Source organism: Podarcis pityusensis, assembly GCF_964106645.2.
Source record: "Podarcis pityusensis genome assembly, chromosome: 10".
Taxonomy (NCBI): Eukaryota; Metazoa; Chordata; class Lepidosauria; order Squamata; family Lacertidae; genus Podarcis; species Podarcis pityusensis.
The window spans coordinates 44,932,333-44,951,314 of NC_138035.1; the positions used below are offsets into that span (position 1 = coordinate 44,932,333).

An 18,982-nucleotide genomic window follows, 5' to 3' on the forward strand; every position below is an offset into this window, starting at 1 on the left:
TGGAAAAAGAGAAAAATAAACAAGTAATACTGAAACTAGATGTTATAGAGGATGTTTGGTTCCTGCTGAAAGCAGCATCCCTATGTCTCATCTCTGTCCTTATAATGTCGAGAAATGCGAACATGTTGTGATGTCACATGTTCCAAGTTTCTTTGAACACATTGCACTTCAGTGGTTGCCATTTGCAGAGGTTGGGGAGCTGAATGTGGTATCAAATTGCATGTTTAGTAGTACTTGCCATTACAAGAGACAGGAGGACATAAGATGCGTTCACTCACTTTCACCCCATGGGTCTAATGAGGCTTGTTGTGGGTCCCAATTTGGCCTGTGAGTCAGTTTTCCCCAAACCACACCCGCCTGCCTCACATCTGACACCATGTGTAAGGATGTTGCTACCAATCAAGAGCTTAAAGTGAGCTCCCAATTGTTCCTTTCCAGGGCTGCTGAATCAGATGTACTCGAAAATTCCCCACCAGGAGCTCCCAAGTGCAGCTGCGGAGGCTCACCGCCAGCGCTAATAAGCTGACTGGCCTCCTTTAAGGTGTGCTTTCAGTAACTATCAGCTGGTTGCTGCTGAAAGTGCATCATCAAAGGGGCTCACTGTTAAATCCTGCTTTGTCTGTTTGCAGGTATGGTTAGAGTCAAGCAAGCAAACAGCCATTTTTCTTCTGTCAAAGGCCTGTGGAGACAGGGGCAAGTTGGGATCTGGCCTAGTGGCTGGACCAAATTCCCAGTTTATAAATAAACTGATTCTATACCTACTTTACAACAACAGTGTAAGTCAAATCACTGGGAGCATTCTCAGCAGCATAGCTCTTTATTTTTCTAAATCGCCAACCAACTATTTTTTATTCTCTCATTGATTATTATTTTTTAATTATTTGGATTCTGGATGAAAACCAAAACCATGGCAAACTATTCAAACTATTTACTGCAGTGAGACACATATAATTTTGAAAAGCATTGTATCTTGTAGCTTGGCAGGTATAATCTTGAAAAGTATAATCAAGAAGTTACCTCTTGGGGACACCCAGCTCCTACGAAGACTCCTTTGACATTATATTTCTCAATGTGCATCTTGAATATTATTTAAGGAAGTGGCTGAAAATGATCTCAAGACGTGCATTTTTGGAATGTTTAACTGTCAGGAGTTTCTACCACACAGTTTAGGGTGATTGTAACCACACAAATGAAACCATTTGAAAACAGGATTTCACAGGTGTAGCTATAACAGTATGGCTGAAACAATGCAGGTACCTATACAGACAAGCAGATGATGATGTTGAGATGCACCAACACAGTTTGAGAATGTGATACAAGCAACACCCAGCATAATTTGTAAACTACATATTTGAAGCTAAGTTAGTCCACCTCTTTCTGTTCTTAAGACAATTTGGCTGCCATATCAAGGAGAGAGAAAGAGCCGACATACTCCTACTGCTGCCAAAACTAGAGCAGAGAAATGCAAAACTGGATGGTTTCAAAGACCTTTAAAAAATCTACAATATGCTTTCTTAAAACACATTAAGCTTACTATATTTATTTTATCCCATCAAAAGAACAGGAAGCCTTATTCTGTCAACAGTACACTTATACCTCATTAAAAGGGATAGTTCTCCTTGTAAATGCTGCTCCTCTTGAAGAAGAGCTACAGAATGGATCCCTTGGGTAACCATAAAGAATTTACAAGGAATTATATCTATGATTCACTACAGCAGAGTCAACGAAAGTGAACAGTATGAAGGGGGGAAATAGCACACAAAGTATACTAGTTTGTACTATGAAGGCTTTCAGTAGTTATATAGGAGGTACAGACTCTTAAATACTGACTAGATTTCACTCCCTAATGTTGGGGAGATTTAAGTTACAGTCCTAGACAGTCACAGACAGAGGAGAACCAGAGGTGTAGCTGGAGAGGTTTTGAAAGTTTTTATTGCAGATGATTATGACTAACGGTGGAGAAATTCAGAAATTGCAGTGGAGGTTCCCAGTATGCCTAGAATAAGGACAGTAACCGAAAGTAGATGGGATTAGGAAAACAATAAGTGTTACTGAGGCAGATAGGTGCTGCCTGAATTTGGAATAACTATGAAGTGCCTGTAATGTCCAGACTTGAATTTACATTGACACTTGTGCACTTTCTTCTGCCCTCATTCACGACACCTCATGGCTAGGCCAGCTCCATGAACACCAAGATCATAACTGGAAACTGCTCAGCCCAGAGCACCAAAGCGTTGGAAATTCTGGGGTGATTTGCTCTTGACTTACACGTCCTTGGGTTTCATGTTAGTGCAAAAGGTCTATAAGTGCAGAATTGATAATTCAAGTAAGAAGATGTGGTGGGAAGGAGTTCTCTTAAGTCGAGGCCTGCCCTCTTCTTCCTGCATGACCATTTGGAAAGCGATAGACCTCTGTAGATGCCATAAACTCTTCTCATAGGGAAGGAAAGCTCTCTCTTTCTCATTAACTCCAGTCATAGGAGAAGGAAGTATTCTTTTGGTGGCAGCACAAAGCTGTAATGGGGGATGATGTCTATATGCTTTGTGGATCAGCTATCCTCACTGGAGCCTCACCAGCTCCTAATACCAGGAAGAAGTACAGGATTCTCTCTCATCTCTCCCCCTTCCCCCATTTCTATGTCTCCAATCCTAAATCCTTTCTATGATAAGGGGGTGGAGGGAAGAAATAAAACTAGCTTGAAAGGCCTGCTGGAGTGAGCACTCCAGGGAACTCTACATAAACACTGCTTTCTGTCCAAAAGATGGGCTTGTCTGGGAGGATGGGAAGTCAGAAGAATTATGCTATCTTCCAACAAGGGTATGGTGCCGTGGACACCACAGAGAGAAGGAATTTCGAGATATGTGGGTTAGAAATTGCTAGTAACAAACTTGAAAGAAAGACACTCTAAAAGTGGTATCTTACTCTGCACAGATCAATAATTTGATTCATGGTTAGTGTTGGCAGTGTGTGAACTGCACAAAGATTGTATTTTTTTGGACTTGATATTTTAAAAAGTTTTTTTTAGTATCTAGAATGTACTAAATGTACGTAGAACAAATTATACTATTCCCGAGTAACCCCTTAAGATTTCTTTTGAAATACTTACATGGCTGTGTGGACAATAAAGACGTGGAAATGGTTACTAAAATATAGACCAAAGCTAAAATCGTATTTGCAAAAATCGATTACCCTGCCACTGTTGGACTTAAAAATACTGGGCTTGGCAGCTTATGTTCAAGCTAACAAAGTATGTGTGGGCTTGAGAAAATCATTATCTTGAGAATGAGTACGTGCAGAAATGGGCAACATTCCCCGTGTTTTAGAAATATAGGTTCCAAAGTGACATTAGACTCCACTCATCATTTACAATGATTTGAACATTCTTCTCAGAGTTATGGAGACTGGTGATTAATGCACAATGTTATTTAATTTTCATTTTTCGTATGTAACTTTGTATGATAAACTACTGAAAGCACATGGCTACTGAATGATATGCATGTGGATATCATGCATGTTTCATGTCTGTAGCAGTTTCTAATCTTTATAAAAGTGATAAAAAGAAAGCATATGCATGATTTCAAATATTTTGAAGTAAAGCATGTTTCATCTATTTTTCATGGTGAAAGAGCTTTTTATCTATTAATGAAACTGAGCTCAACAGTCAATCAAATGAGAAACAAAGGAGAGAGAGAAAATGAACCAGGAGCAAATACTGAGAATGAGAAACATGGCATTGCTAAGTTTAATTGGGACATTTTCTGCCATGTAGAAATCTTCATAATCATAGATAAGCTATGAGATAACCAAACCTGCCCTTGTGAAGACTAATCTACCAAATATCTACCTCCCACATTCTTATTTTTGCATTTCATTAATGAGGTGCAGTGACAGCTGAGTGAAGTGACACTGCCACATAAATCAAATCAGAGGATTGCCACTACTGAGCCAGCACTACCAGATCATCTAGCAGCAGGCAAGGATGGGGAAAAAACATTATTTATTTCTGAATTATTGTGGGCTTTAACGCTGTTTTGTTATCTTCTTTATCTTCTACATTCAGTTTCTGTGCACTGCTCTAATATTCTCTGACTAAAACACTTTATAAATGCTGAAATAAAATAAAACAGGAGAAACTCATGGGTTTATTACAAATAAATTAGCAAGGTGCTCACCAAGTAATGGAAATGTACATGGAAACACATCATATAGGTTTTTGCACGCACAAGGTCCCAGGTGGAAACTAAACATCTCTCAGTAGGGTTGAGGATGCTCCCTGTCAGATCCCTGAAGAGTCACGGCAAGTCAATATAGACAATGTGCTACATGGACATATGGTATGACTACATTCCTAGTGGTACCTATGTAATCAGGCGGTCTTTTTGCTTGAACTGAAAACCCTTCTCCTCCACTTTGGACCAAACATACCTTCTGCTCCAAAGTGGCAATTAACCCCAGAAGGGGAAGCGACCGTTGCCCCTCTCCAATGCCCCACGTAGTCACATCTCTTTCTGGATTAAGCCCACCCCTCCCTACTTTGCTCAACCTAGTATAAGGGGCAAAGTTTACAGGCCATCTGCAGGCACAGGCTGTGCAGCTGTGATGTTACAGAACTCTCCAAGTGCTAGGCTTCAGGGAATCCAACCCCCCTCTCTCACAGCAGGCTACCAGTAATGGAAATACAAGAAGCTCTTACCAAGGTATTTTATTGAATATTCACAGAGAGAGGTGCAGGATGCTGTCTCTAGGATAATGGTGCTGATCTGAGTAATCTCTTCCCCCACTTTACTCTCAATCGACAGCAGCTCCACCCCTTATACGGTGGCTGCATGAGGCCCTTTGTCTATTCGCTTTCTGTTCTCCCACTTTCACTGCCCTCCTGGTCCTAGGAGAAGTGGGGTCTGGAATGCTTTCTAATGATAATGTGTCAGCCAGCTGTTCTGGCTCTTCTGTTCCCCCCTCTTCTTCTTCCATTATCTCCCAGCTTTGTCCTTCTGTCTCAGAGTCATGACCTTCTGCAAACCACTGTTGTAAATCTTTACTGTCCTCCTCCTCCAGGGAAGGTTCAGAAGGAGGGGGGCGGCCTCCACCATTCCTCCTCAGTCCAGTCCCTGAGACCAAGTCACCGTGTATTGAAACGACCCATTCAACTATTGGTAGAGCTGCTGGGATACCGCAGAATGTTCTAAAACATCCTTACATCTCAACAGTAAACAACCTACGCAAGGAGCCTAGCAACAGAACAGGGTTTTTGTGGTATTGATAAAGTTGTAGAGTGTGGAGAGATGTTCAGGGCTCAGATTCTGCTTCTTGCACCTCCTTTGGTGGCTGACATCATTATTAGCTATGGAGAACACCTTTGCATGCACCCATTAATAAATGTGTAAGGGCATATGTGTCAGAAGATACAGGGAGGTCATGAAGGTTGAATTTAGAGTAACTCGGTTAGATGAAACCCTTCTGCTAATTCAGGCATAGGCAAACTCGGCTCTCCAGCTGTTTTGGGACTACAATTCCCAGCATCCCTGACCACTGGTCCTGTTAGCTAGGGATGATGGGAGTTGTAGTCCCAAAACAGCTGGAGGGCCGAGTTTGCTTATGCCTGTGCTAATTTGTGTATTCTTCAACTTGTACATACAGGAAATCCTATTTTAGACAAGTACTTTAAATAGGAGTGACATGACAACATAGGAATAAGGTCAATAATATCCAACAAGCTTGTCTGCATCCTTTTTTTTCTAATAAAATGCTTAAGTGCTCTATTTAATGGACCTAGTCTTGTTTATCACTTACATACTGCTGCCGAATAGAGTATGAGGTCAAGACTGCAAAATCAAGAAAACTTTCCCATTCATATGTAATATATGTTTAACTATTCTTTCTTTAAATCTTAGCCCATTGGCATAGTGAACAAAAGGATAAGGTGACTGGGATAAATCAGAAGTACCTGTTTCTGAGAACAGTATTCTGCGGCTTCTGAGAATAGTGTTCTATTCTCAGAAGCTTTAATATGTGCAAAAATGTTCTGGAGTATAGACTTCCATCTGGATGTGCATTTTACTTCTAAACCTGTCTCTCTCTTAATAGACATGCAGCAGATTAAAAGCAAAAATATTTTTTTTAAGGTAGAAAATGTGTAAATACTCAGTGTTCTGATTTAACTTACTTAAGGAATGTGGCTTAATCACAGGAATGCCATACTGTGCTATCAATACTTTAGTTATAATTTTTCATTTAACAAGTTTTGTGACAAAATGACATCAAAACAAGGTAAAGCATAATTCTTTTAACAATAAATGTTGAGTACCTGTTGTTTCCAAGGCCATGATCTTTGGCTTTAACATCAAGGTCATAAATAAAGTGTTCTTGGGAGATTCCTACAATATTTTCTGCAGTTTCATTTCCCTTGATGGTGATAACAGGATAACCCATCTGCAGTGTCCACTGATCCATTACTTCTTGGATATTCACAAATTTCCCAACCTTCTTAAGTGCCTTCAAAACAAAAAGAAGAGAAAAAATTTCATTCAATATATTCAGGGAGTACTGCCAGTATTATGTTACCTTTCAGGGTGGGGAGAGAATAGAGGACTACTACTCTTTGCTTCACTTCAAAAAACAACCATTCACAAAATAACATAGGGTATTCATGTCTGGGGTAGGAACTTGTGCTTCTTCTGATGTTGCTGAACTACAATCCCGATTATCCCTGGCATTGGCCACCCTGGCTGGGACCGATGGAATCTGCCAAACCACAGGTTCCCCAGTCCTACAACAGAGGCTAGCCCATTGCTAGCAACATATTAAAAGGAACTAGACAGAAAGTGGACACAGGACTGTAATTTGACAATTTTAATTACCAAATTTATACAAAGACTTTAAACCTTAGTCATGGTGGAACCCAGACCTGCCTTCACTGCAGTTAAAATGGTGCTGACGTAATGTTTAAGTGGCACTAGACAACTGTTCTTCAGAAAAGGGAGGAACTATTGCATTCTTTTTCTGATCTAAGAGAATCTCAAATCTTGTGTCTGCCATGCTCAAATGATGCATTTCGATGCGCGTTTTGCGGACCCTTTCATCTCAATGAAGTATGGCCCCCTTCTTTAGCAATGAGCATTTAGAGGCATATTCCCTGCCACATGCTGGTTCATCTAGTCATGTGGGACTAGAGCTGCATTGGGGCAAAAGTATATCCATGTAAAGAGCATTTTGTTACCCATGCCCCTTTGCACATTATTCAATATGATTTTAATCTGTCTTTCTGTTTGTGAAGCAACAGCTAGCACATACTTGGGAAGGAGGATTTTTCACATGCTCTTTTCCATCATGACTGACATTACAGTTATTTGGCTGCCCAGAATACTTATAGTTGACTGCACCAATTCATAAACAGCTTCTCTTTTAGTCCATTACACTTCTATGTTGCTTCCTGCTTCCCTTCAGTTCATCTCAAAGGAGCTTATATCTGGATCCATTTGTTTTGATTATCCATTTCTAGATACTCTGTCTTTCACGTTCCATAAATTTTTATTTAAGGATTTTCCAAAATGATATACAGCCACACAAATAAAACACTCATTAACAGGAATATGAATTTCAGCATGGGATATTTACTCCTGAGGTTAACCCAAGTTCCCTGAAAACTTTAAACTGTATTACCTCTGACAGTGTGTTCCATAGGTCCTTTCTGGCAGCATTGCCATACTTGTGAATGGTTAGATAATCCTACAAAACATATGTAAACCAGTCGTTATTGTAAAAAAAAAAGCAAACTTATTCCAAGTCAAACTATGGTGCTCTATTGATACAACAATTAAGTATGTTCTCATACACGAATCATATACATGTATGTTATAAGTTACAACAATAGGTTACAACAATATTATTTCCTAATTTGGGGCTGTGCCCCTGTTCACTCCACTCACCAATCCCCTCAGCCATCCCCTCCATATTAACTCCCTGGAGAAGTGGTGGCCAAACTTGGCCCTCCAGCTGTTTTGGGACTACAATTCCCATCATCCCTGACCACTGGTCCTGTTACCTAGGGGTGTTGGGAGTTATAGTCCAAAAACAGCCGGAGGGCCAAGTTTGGCCACCACTGCCCTAGAGCTTCCCCTTACCACTGCATAAAACTACTAAGCACTCTTTTCACCTTCTGCACAGAAGCCACTATAATCTCTTCCACCCTCTTTCCCCTGCCTCCTCTTTCTTCCTTTTTTCAATTTTCCCTTGCATGCAGGCAACCCCCCCCCCCCCCCGCCATTAGTTTGTTCAGTTAGGAAAGGTTAAGTTAGTGGATGCTGTATATGGGTGTTTGCTTGTCAATCAGATACTACGTACATTGAATCTGGAACTTCATGTTGAAGACAACACATGGCATTAGGCGTGAAATACAATATGTGAACAAAGGCAGGGATAAACAACTTTCAAAACTATAATTTGATGAACGAACTTTTTGCTCTCAAATTAATTCTCAAACTTTTAAATTTTCAGACTTTTAAAAATGAAAAATAAATAAATTACAGCTTCTGCAGCAGTTTCCAACTCTGGGAAACTTTCCAAAGATAGGTGCTACTTATTATTTCAGCAGACTGTTTTGTGGTTTGTGTCAAGAAACCACAGAATCTGGTTGATAGCTAAATCTGTTATTAAACATTTTTAAAAGGAACAGTCTATTCAAGACATGTCTATTAAGGTTTTACGGGTCTTGCAATTTGATTCTGCAGAAATATATAATGCTATCAAACTAAGTGCACAAATTTTAGTTTGAAACTTCTCTTAAAGAAGTGGGTTTCATCTCACAGAACAGAAGCTTCTTATGCGCAAGGGTTCTACTAAATGCTAAGGCAATTGTTAGATCAGCAAGTGTCTTTCAATGAATGTAATTAAGGTTTCTGACAATGTAAGTTTAATATTGATTTCTTTTGTCCTTTTCATTCCTAAGTTTTATCTCCCTACCTACACCATACTAGGGCTAGGATTACATTTTATAGATCCAGCTTCATTTTGTTCAGTGTTCTGGAGTTCCATAAAGCATATTAAATTGGATATAGAGCAAGAGATTTCCTACTTGATCTAAGCATAAAATGTGAATACATTAAAATGCATTTTATTTACCAGGTAAAAAGAGGGATTCCCATACATGTGAATGTTCACCACCTTCACTTAAGAAAAGCAGTAGAAGGCAAGCCCTCATTTCAAGCAAAATCATTAAAAATTGTGCTGACTGTGTTTTCTGCATGGTATGTGTGTGAACTAGGTATTTCAATGGTAATTAGTGTTTGGGGAGCAAACATCCTGATGCGCAAATTGCAAGCACTCATGACAGATTTAGCTTTATTTCTGTGAACTCGCTGTACAAGAAGCAGAAACTCCCATATAATCACAGCTTAGAAAAGTTAAATGAGAACACTGACTCACTTTAACCACAATGCATAGTTTTTTAAATGTCATGAAAATAAGCCTTAGAAAAGATAGCAGAATATATGCTCCTCCAACATACTGTGCTGATATCTAAAAATAAACAACTCAATGGTTTCTCCAGGTGAACTGGTTATTTTTATAATAAAAACACCCACAGTAAACATATGAACAAGATAGGTTCTCTAAGTCAGCCCTACTTATAAGAGGGTACAACTGGTTTTGTTTCCACGTTAGTTGCTATAACCAGTAGATGCATATGTTGGAAGGGTTTTCAGTAATTGCCTTTCTCAACTGCACATTCTAAGCTTCACATGGAAAATTCTATGCTCAGAAGATCACTGCTAGCGATGATATATTGTGACCCAGTTCCACCATATGCAATTAGGGGATAACTTAAAAATGTATCCATGCTAATGCTAAATGTTACATTAGAATCAGCCCTCAGTGTCAAAGGAAGAAAGACCAAGACCTTGAAATGTATGAGGAACTTTTCAAATCCCAACAGACCACAATAGCTGTCAGGAATTTATGAAGTTCAGTCTTAAAGCTAATTTGACTGCTATGCTGCCATGACTGATAGAAGAAGAGTATTTCACTTATGTCATTGATGTTCTCCTGATGTTGGCATGATCTTGAGCTGTATATTGGCCATGTTTTACTGTACACAACAGGTGTGAAGCACCTCCAACATTTACGCCAACAAGTTAATGCATGTTTCTTAACAGTCTACATTAGCCACTACATTAGCTGCTACCGTTTGTTTTAATTCTTCCTACAGAACATTCGTAGGAAGAGGAAAATGTTTTTTTCTTTGGTATTTGTTTTATATACCATGGAAGCTTGAATTTTCCTTTTAATTTTCAAATACGCCATTTTAGTAAAAAATAATAATATGTAGAGCTTATATAAAGAGAAAATAATGACACTTGAAATGAACTGCAAGCTACAAACTCATGATACACAGCACTATTCATTATATTTTGGTTTTTTTGTTTTTGTTTTTGCACTATTCAGCGGCTCTAGGGCTAGATTGATTTTGTTCCACACTCTGCCTTTAACAATCAAGTGGCTTGTAAAATTAGCAACTGTAGCATTGTGCCTCTTGCAATGCCAGGTTCTGCTGGGCAATCCACAGGGAGATTATAATGAACACAGTACAAATTCCTCCTCCCAAAAATTCCAGCTCAAGTACCTTGCTGTGAGAAACAGCAAGGAAATATAATGGAATCCCCCAAATCCCATCTTTGTGGAAAGACTACGAGCCAACACAGACCAACATTTTAGCACACACTCTACCACAATCTTTTTCATATTCTAGGTCTTACACATGTTTTCACATTACATTTAACAGTTCTTCCAGGAAGACCATTAATACCACAAAACATTCAAAAGTAGGTCTCAATCCATCTTATATAAAAATGAAGAATATGCAGAAAGGCTGCCTTTACTACACAATGCCATAATTAAAATAATAAACTATACAACTAAAGATTTAGAAAGGTTATCTCTTTCTACTCCCCACAGAGAGAGCTGCTGTGAATTGAGGATAGGTTCTCCAAAATGGATAATCACTGAGAGAATTCGTTTTAAAATTGTAAATAAATAAACCAATGGACAGGTAAATTCTTTTTCAGTTGTTAAAATCCAGGACACCCATGCATCTAGAAAGCTCTTATTTTTGCATGTCCAATATATTTATCTAGGTTTTTTATACCTTTATTAATGAACTCCTGGGGGAGGGCAGGAAGTAGAATTCCTCATGACAATTTCATTTTCCGAGCTTTCCAAACTCTGCTGTTGATAAAGTGACTAAGTTAGAGATCAATTTGTTGCCCATGTACTTATGGAAGGTCTTTACAATGGAAGAGGAGTGGAGGTGAATTTTGCAAATTTGCAGCCTCTTGCACACGCAAACACCCATCCTGCTCTGGAGAGTATCCTAACTCTCCAGAACCAATTTTTGTGGGGTGCTGCTGCAAGTAAGTGGAAGAATTGGCACAAATAATTTCTCCTTTCTTCTGTTAGCAAAGCCATCCACTAGATCAAAAAAGGCTTCACATAGGCACAAGGCAACCTCCAGATTCCATCCTAAAGAGAGAATTTTATCTTCTTACACCTGCCAGAACAAAATGTTCAAGGTTTCCTTAGAAAATGACTTCCTCAGTGATTACCTATTTTAGGGAATCTGTCCTCAATTTAAAGACAGCTCTCACCTGGCCTGCATACAGACATATTTGGGATTGCTAAACCTCCTTCTTTAGCTCAATTGTAATGGCTTTTATTCACCCAAAATGAAGCCATTAAGTAATTTTTCCATGCTTTCAGTTTTTTGCTTGAAGACTTATAATGACATTACTTGAAATAAAATATTGATTCTAAGTAGAATACTTATTTTAGTGGTTGTAATCCTGCCAAAGAAGCATAATTTCATCTTTCCCCACACTTAATATATTCCTTAATGGTTAAAAAACACAAACCAACTATTATTTCTCTCCTCAATCTGACACAGATTCAAAACAATTATAATTACCATGTATTTCCAAAACATGATTTGAGTCAATTGAGTACATTTTGGAGTTAACCATATCAGGGTGGTTCTAAACAGCTTGAGTTTTTACCATCATTAATTTTAAACTAATTTCCAAATGCAATATAGTTCCATACTCTTGAAGTTCATGTTGAATCTCTCCAGAATAGTTCTTCTGGCCATCTTTAAGTAATACAGATTTGACACATTGCTTAATTGTATTATGATGGGGTCAGCTAAACATCTAACAGGGGAACGCCTATCACTTTTCACTTGTTAAGTGAACAACTGTCCCATTCAAAGAGGCAACTGCTCCCAATTGTGATATAATCCCTCAATTAGTTTAATGACTGTCCCAAGCCCATCCTTGTAACCTCAGCTCTTAATAACAGCCAGGGTTACATTTATGAAACATTGAACAGCTGCCTAATGTTATCAGAGACCTGTCCATTAGGTAAGAATCCAAACTGGGCATTGCTAATATTTATCTACATATCTTCTCCATTTACACATAAAAGGGAGAAAAGGATATGTTTAATATTTTATATGAAAATGGATACATTATCCCCACCCCCTGCTATATTAATTCCTGGGACTCTGCTGCTTCAAGTGCCAAAATGGTTCACTTCTGATACCACAGTCAATCTGGGAGAAATTTTATTGGTGTGGGGAGAGGGGCTCAGTTCTCCCTATCCATATATTCATGTAAAAATTAAGTTCTCTTCACTTTGTACTTGAATGGAGCAGAAATATGGAGAGCAAATGTTGGTGTCCCCATCACATCTAGTTTAGCCCTAAAGCCTCGTTTTTGGTGAATCTTTTGTGGTGCTAATATTCCAGAAATGTTGTTTTAAAATTGTCAGTATATTAATATCTACTATAATGGGATAGTAGGTTGCAGTAAGTGGAAATGGAAAGTAGAAATAGCAATAAATGGAAAGAACTACTACACTGTAGGACATTCATTTAAACTTTTATCTCCTTAAAGGACTTTCCTGCCACTTACTTATTACTCTTTCCAAGATTTAATTGTGCCTCACAACTTATCCCTACCCATCCTGCCTTCTCAATGTCAAGACTGATTCCTCAAAGGCTGATCTGAGATAACAGGCCACATAATTCTAAGTGAATGAGTAGCAAAACAAAGTAACTTGTTGTGAGGTGGCTTGACAACTCTGTTCAGGGAGTATGTTCTTGTGTGCAGAGGTTTGTGTCTGAATGCAGAAAGGCTGATGCAAAAATAAAATTGGCAAACTACTAGAAAAAAAAAGAAGTCAAGCAGAGAGCACATTATTTTAACTTATCTTTTGAGGCACGCATGCACACACTAATGTCTTCATCCACCTGCCAGGCCAGCTGTCAATCGTATCCTAGCCCCTCAAGAGACCATTCTGGAAAATCCAGCTTTCTACAACATAAGGATACCTCAAATGTAGCCATAATTTTCATAAATGGGCCCTATTTCATGCAGAAGACCCTATGTTGTGACCCAATTCACCAGAAGCGAATTTAAGCTATTTAAGCTGATTACAATTAAAGACACTTTAGAAAGCTGAAGAAGGGGAAAGAAACGTTAGCTTAGCTGAATATGTAAATAAACTGGAGGGATGGATCTTGTTCTTCATAGTTTAACTTCATCATGGTTCTGTTATTATAACATAATTGTATCTTGTCCTTTCTCCAAGGAGCTTAGAGCAATATTGCTTATATTAAGAGATTCCAGGGGGGAATGTTAGATGAAGACACGGTGAACCTAGGTTTCCCAAACTGAAACTGAACAGCTAGCCACTGCAACCTCTGGCTCTGTTTAAATTCAAAGCATCTGAGTTCAGAAAGCAAAGAGACGTGTGACTATATTCTCCACAGATTCAGTTACATTTCTGGACATCATTCTCTCTTCCTCAAAGAACAGCCCTTTGAACCACATGGCAAACCACAATCCAAAAATGGTTTGCTTTGTAGTATGCTGAAAGCAAAAACAGAAAGCCATGCACAGTTGACCTTCTGTAGGCCAAACTAAAAGTGGCAACATTCAGATGTGTATTTATATTTCTTAACATCATTAGTTAGTTTATAAAACCACCTCACAGTGACCTACAAGTAATAGTAAGACACTCAATAAAGAATACAATATATGTAAATGATATAACTGAAAATAATCACAATGAGGAATAGTAAAGACACAATCCCTCCATCTTCCAACAACACATGGCCCTCAAATGAAAAAACAAAACATCACCACAGGTTGCAAATGAAAAGGGGAATTAACAGTTAAATGCCTGGGAGAAAAGACTTTGCCTAGCACTTAACATTCCATAGACTAAGTGCTGGGAGGGATAGGGTTGTTTCCTTGTTACCAAACTTCAAACAACCATGGGAGCAACTGTGTGGCTTTGAAAGGGTAAGTGGTAGGTGTGAAGGCCCCAGTCTGGATTGCGAACCTGATGGGGAAGAAGAGAGTTTAACCTGGTTGCCTGCGTCAGTGGTTTTAATAAGGATTAGAACACCATCCCTACAATATGCGCTGAAAGGAAGGCTCTAACTCTAGCCAACTGAACCTTTCTTTTCAGTATGATAGATAGCAGCTGTAGGGCCCCTATGCTAGTAGTGGAGAGAATTATATATATATATATATATATATATATATATATATATATATATATAGCCTACCTACCCCACCAGGGTCTGGATCTGAGCTTAGATCACTGCATCTGCCAATTACGCTAAAAAAAAAATCCTTTACAAATACAATTCAGGGAATTGCTAATTGCATGAATTGTGTGACATTTAGTTTGACTCCCGCACTGTGGCCATAACAGACACACCTGCAAACCAGCCACCCACAAGAGAAACAAAGAATGTGTATTTGATGGTTTCTCTTCACACATAGCATCATTTCTCTTAAAGAATTGCCAAAAGTATGAATTAGACGACTTCTTTTTATAGAAGTACAATATACCTAAACTATAGATGAAATGATTAGGATTATGTTGGCATGAGAAGTATTCAATAATATTTTAATCTAATGGGATTTTGCATGTTACTCTTTTGTTTTTATGACACATGCAAGGCATTTTTATCTAATAGGGTAAGAGAAAAATACGATAATCGCCGTCTTTTCCTATAACCACTTTACTATGTTTTATTGTAGCAGTTCTTATTAATGTATCACGTTTATCAAATAGGGAGCCTACAACAAAACAAAGATAATACAAATTTGCCAACACATTAACCTATTGGGATTGGCATTTAAAAATGGCTGCATTGAACTAAAGACTAACAACATCGTTTGAAGATCACAAAATGTCTGCATTGTGCCTCTATCTTTCACACATCCCTAGACATAAAAAATAAAACTGCAAAAGCTTGTCAAATTATAGTTGGTCTCTGAAGAAAATTAAAATGCTTAAATTATCTGGAAAGTATGTTACCTGAATACTGAGGCAGATGGCTTGAATATTTGAAGAGAAAACAGAATAAAATCTCCTAAAGGTTTTTGACAGATGTTTGTAGCAACAGTGTTTCTGAATAAGTTTACAAGTCCTTTTTTAAGTGTGTGCTTGTGCTTAGGAAAAACCTGTCCACTCATACTGAAGAAGGCCTTTATCCCTTTGCTATGTTCACTCTCAATTCTACCTGACTCTTCATCGAAACAAGATGATAAAAGGTAAAGGTAAAGGGACCCCTGACCATTAGGTCCAGTCGTGACCGACTCTGGGGTTGTGGTGCTCATCTTGCTTTATTAGCCGAGGGAGCCGGCGTACAGCTTCCGAGTCATGTGGCCAGCATGACTAAGCCACTTCTGGCGAAACAGAACAGTGCACGGAAATGCCGTTTACCTTCCCGCCGGAGTGGTACCTATTTATCTACTTGCACTTCGTGCTTTTGAACTGCTAGGTTGGCAGAAGCAGGGACCCAGCAACGGGAGCTCACCCCGTAGCGGGGATTTGAACCGCCGACTTTCTGATCGGCAAGTCCTGGGCTCTGTGGTTTAATCCACAGCACTACCCGTGTCCCTTTTTAAACAAGATGATAGATAATATCAAAATTAGGTTTCAAGTGAATTCATATATTTTAAAGCACAAGGAAAATATCAGAATTATGTAAATTATAAAAATGATTCAACTTCCCATTTTTCCCCTCTGCACAGATCAACTTGGATCAGTGAATTCACTCCATATTCAAAGTGCTTCCAGATGTTACTCCAAACAAGGAGAGTAGCTGTTAATCCAACCCAGCCAGGCCCAAAGTACTAGTGGAATTTAAAAATCCCAGGTCAACCAGGATTAACGAAAACACATATGACAGCCGTGGTGGAAGTATTTGGCTCTATCTAACATTTGTCTACAGGGAAGCTTATTGTCGGTCAGAGAGACTTTTCATAAGGCAAATAAATTGCATGGATTATGCCCTGGCTGATAAAATATTTGACGTACAGAGAAAGGTGATAAAAATGATGGGAAATATCTTGTTAACAAAAAGGCAGGCCTTTTTTGGTGACTCATCAGCTGATGAGTCAATACTATTGACTGTGTTTACCAGTGACTAATTTTTAAGGATACTGATGATGTTCCCCCTTTAATGCGAATAACAGGGATACTGAAAGAATTATATGTCTACCTCTTAGAAACAGTTATGTCTCGCCTGGTAATTCAGAATGGGTCAGGATGATTTTACTCTTAAGTACGTTTGTCAGAGGTCGCTTAGGATGATGGATACAAGAGAGCTTGGAGGAAAACTGAAAAGTGGGGGCAGGGTCCCATTTTTCCCTGAGGCTCCCCCCCCCCATGTTAATGGGGGGGGGATTTGAACTGAAGAAAACAAACTCCAAAGAAAAATTTTGTCTGTTTGGATGAGTAAAATGATTTTAACAGTTTTTATTTAAGAATATACAGCATTAGAGAATGATAATTCTTACACATACAGCATTAGAGAATGATGATTCTTGCATATGCAGTTGTTGTTTAGTCGTTTAGTTGTGTCCGACTCTCCGTGACCCCATGGACCAGAGCACGTCAGGCACTCCTGTCTTCCACTGCCTCCCGCAGTTTGGTCAGACTCATGTTTGTAGCTTCGAGCATATGCAGTACAACACTCAAAACTGCACCTAGAAGGTGGTGCCATCTTTAGGAGAAGAGCGTAAAGGATCTTTATTGTTTGCTGTTTGCCTTTTTCTGAGGACCCTCAGGGTGGTTTGGAGATACTACGTATGTTGCTTCTGTGGTCTTTGACCTGGCAGATCCATTATGGTTAACCTTTTTACCTCTATCCTCAAATGACTTGTGATATGAGCACTCTGCTACAGACTAACAAACAAGCAGCTTATTGCCCTGCCTTGTAGGAGGATAAAAAGGTCAGAAGGACATAGGGCAGAAACTACAGGAGACTAGTTGCGTGTAAAATCAGAAAGTATGGTTGAAAACTGAGCTCTAGCCAAGACCCACAGAAGGAAGTGGAATACAAGTTGGTATATTTGCAATTCTGCTTGTACAAAACTATTTTTAAATGTCATAAATATGCCACATGACACAATTTTGTATTATAACTAAGTTATACGTGTTGCAACTTTTATGTTGTTCAAGGGGGAGTAAGATTTGGGTTTGATAAGAAACTACTTAGCAATTATATCTCTCCCCAACCCACCCCAATAACTGTTGGGAGAAACCTTTTCTTTCCCCCTATGGTTCACAGGTTTCAGAAAATTTCACATCTCTAAGATCTAAGCTTCCACTCAGACCCAAATGTGCAGGTGTCTAGGGCAGGCTTCCTCAACCTCGGCCCTCCAGATGTTTTGAGACTACAATTCCCATCACCCCTGACCACTGGTCCTGCTAGTTAGGGATCATGGGAGTTATAGACCACAAACATCTGGAGGGCCAAGGTTGAGGAAGCCTGTTCTTGGGGATGGAGCTGGCAGGGCATTCATGTTGATAATGGGTCCAGAATGAATGCACAAGGGATGAGCACTCTAACCCTCTTCCCAACATGAATGCCTTCCAGCTCCATTCCCAAGGCACCTGACATTTCATGGGTCTGAAGGGGAAACCTATGGAAGTACAGGTATATGCTCTTACCAGTAACTCCTCTTAACGATTGGGAGCTCTGCACTATCATCAGGTACTCTCACTGCTCTTAGGGTCTTATTTCACAACTGAACTGAATGTGCCAAGGTTTGGGGACTGGGACTGAGATGGGTATTCATGTTAGGGGCATGACCAGTGCACCAGCCCTGCTTGCTTCTTCACAGTTCTCTGGATGTGCACAGGCAAAAGTCTGAAAGGGGCTGCAGCAGGCATATTGTTAAGCTAGATGCTCCAGATATCCTGAGAACAACTTATTTGCTGTTGTTCATCATATTAGGGTTTTCTTTCTGGCTGCATCTATTAGCCTTGGGAGTATAAAAAATAAACATAACCCTAGCAACAAATAATATTCACCACCACCACTAATATTTGGCAATAGAAACTTTAAAAAGACCAGGCTATAACATGAGAATTGTGGTCATCTGGATCAACTTGGTATTCTGAATCCACTGTGAGAAGAACAAACTTATTTGGCTGATAGGCACAAGGATAAGAAACGTTACAGGAAATGGAGGAAGAAGACCCGCATGAACTTATGACATTGTTTAAGGTTCCCAGATAAGGATAAGGAAAAAATGAGCCCAAACAAGAAAGCAGCATTGCAGCTCAATCAGAGCAGGCAAGTTGAAGGGCATTTAAGTATTACAAGGAGAGGGCAGGTCAAACTTAGAGTAAAAATATTATAAAATCAGGACTGGCTGAGCAGAGGCTTGCTTCCCTTGCAGTTGTTCACTGCACCATAAAATGCCTTATGACATACTGTAAGAACACTAGGTTTATTCCATGCCTTTATTTTTTAAAAATGTTTCAAATTCAACAGTGATTGCAATTAGCAGCAATAAAACTTTGCTACCAGAAAGGCATATGTGCAATTAAATTATTATCCTCAAACAAGCAGCTTTAAGTACTAAAGCAAGAGAAATGATACTAGTATCTTATAATTCTTTCT

General features: G+C 39.1%; 1 protein-coding gene across 2 annotated transcripts in view; it reads right to left on the reverse strand.

The window, feature by feature from the left end:
* Positions 1-18,982, reverse strand: part of TRHDE (thyrotropin releasing hormone degrading enzyme) — a 201,660-nt gene that overhangs the window by 47,703 nt on the left and 134,975 nt on the right. For both annotated transcript variants that reach the window (XM_080971159.1, XM_080971158.1), the window contains 2 exons: positions 7,660-7,725; positions 6,305-6,492 (listed from right to left, as the gene is read on the reverse strand). In XM_080971159.1, coding sequence (XP_080827285.1) covers positions 6,305-6,492; positions 7,660-7,725 — 254 coding nt within the window. The remainder of the gene's footprint in view (positions 1-6,304; positions 6,493-7,659; positions 7,726-18,982) is intronic.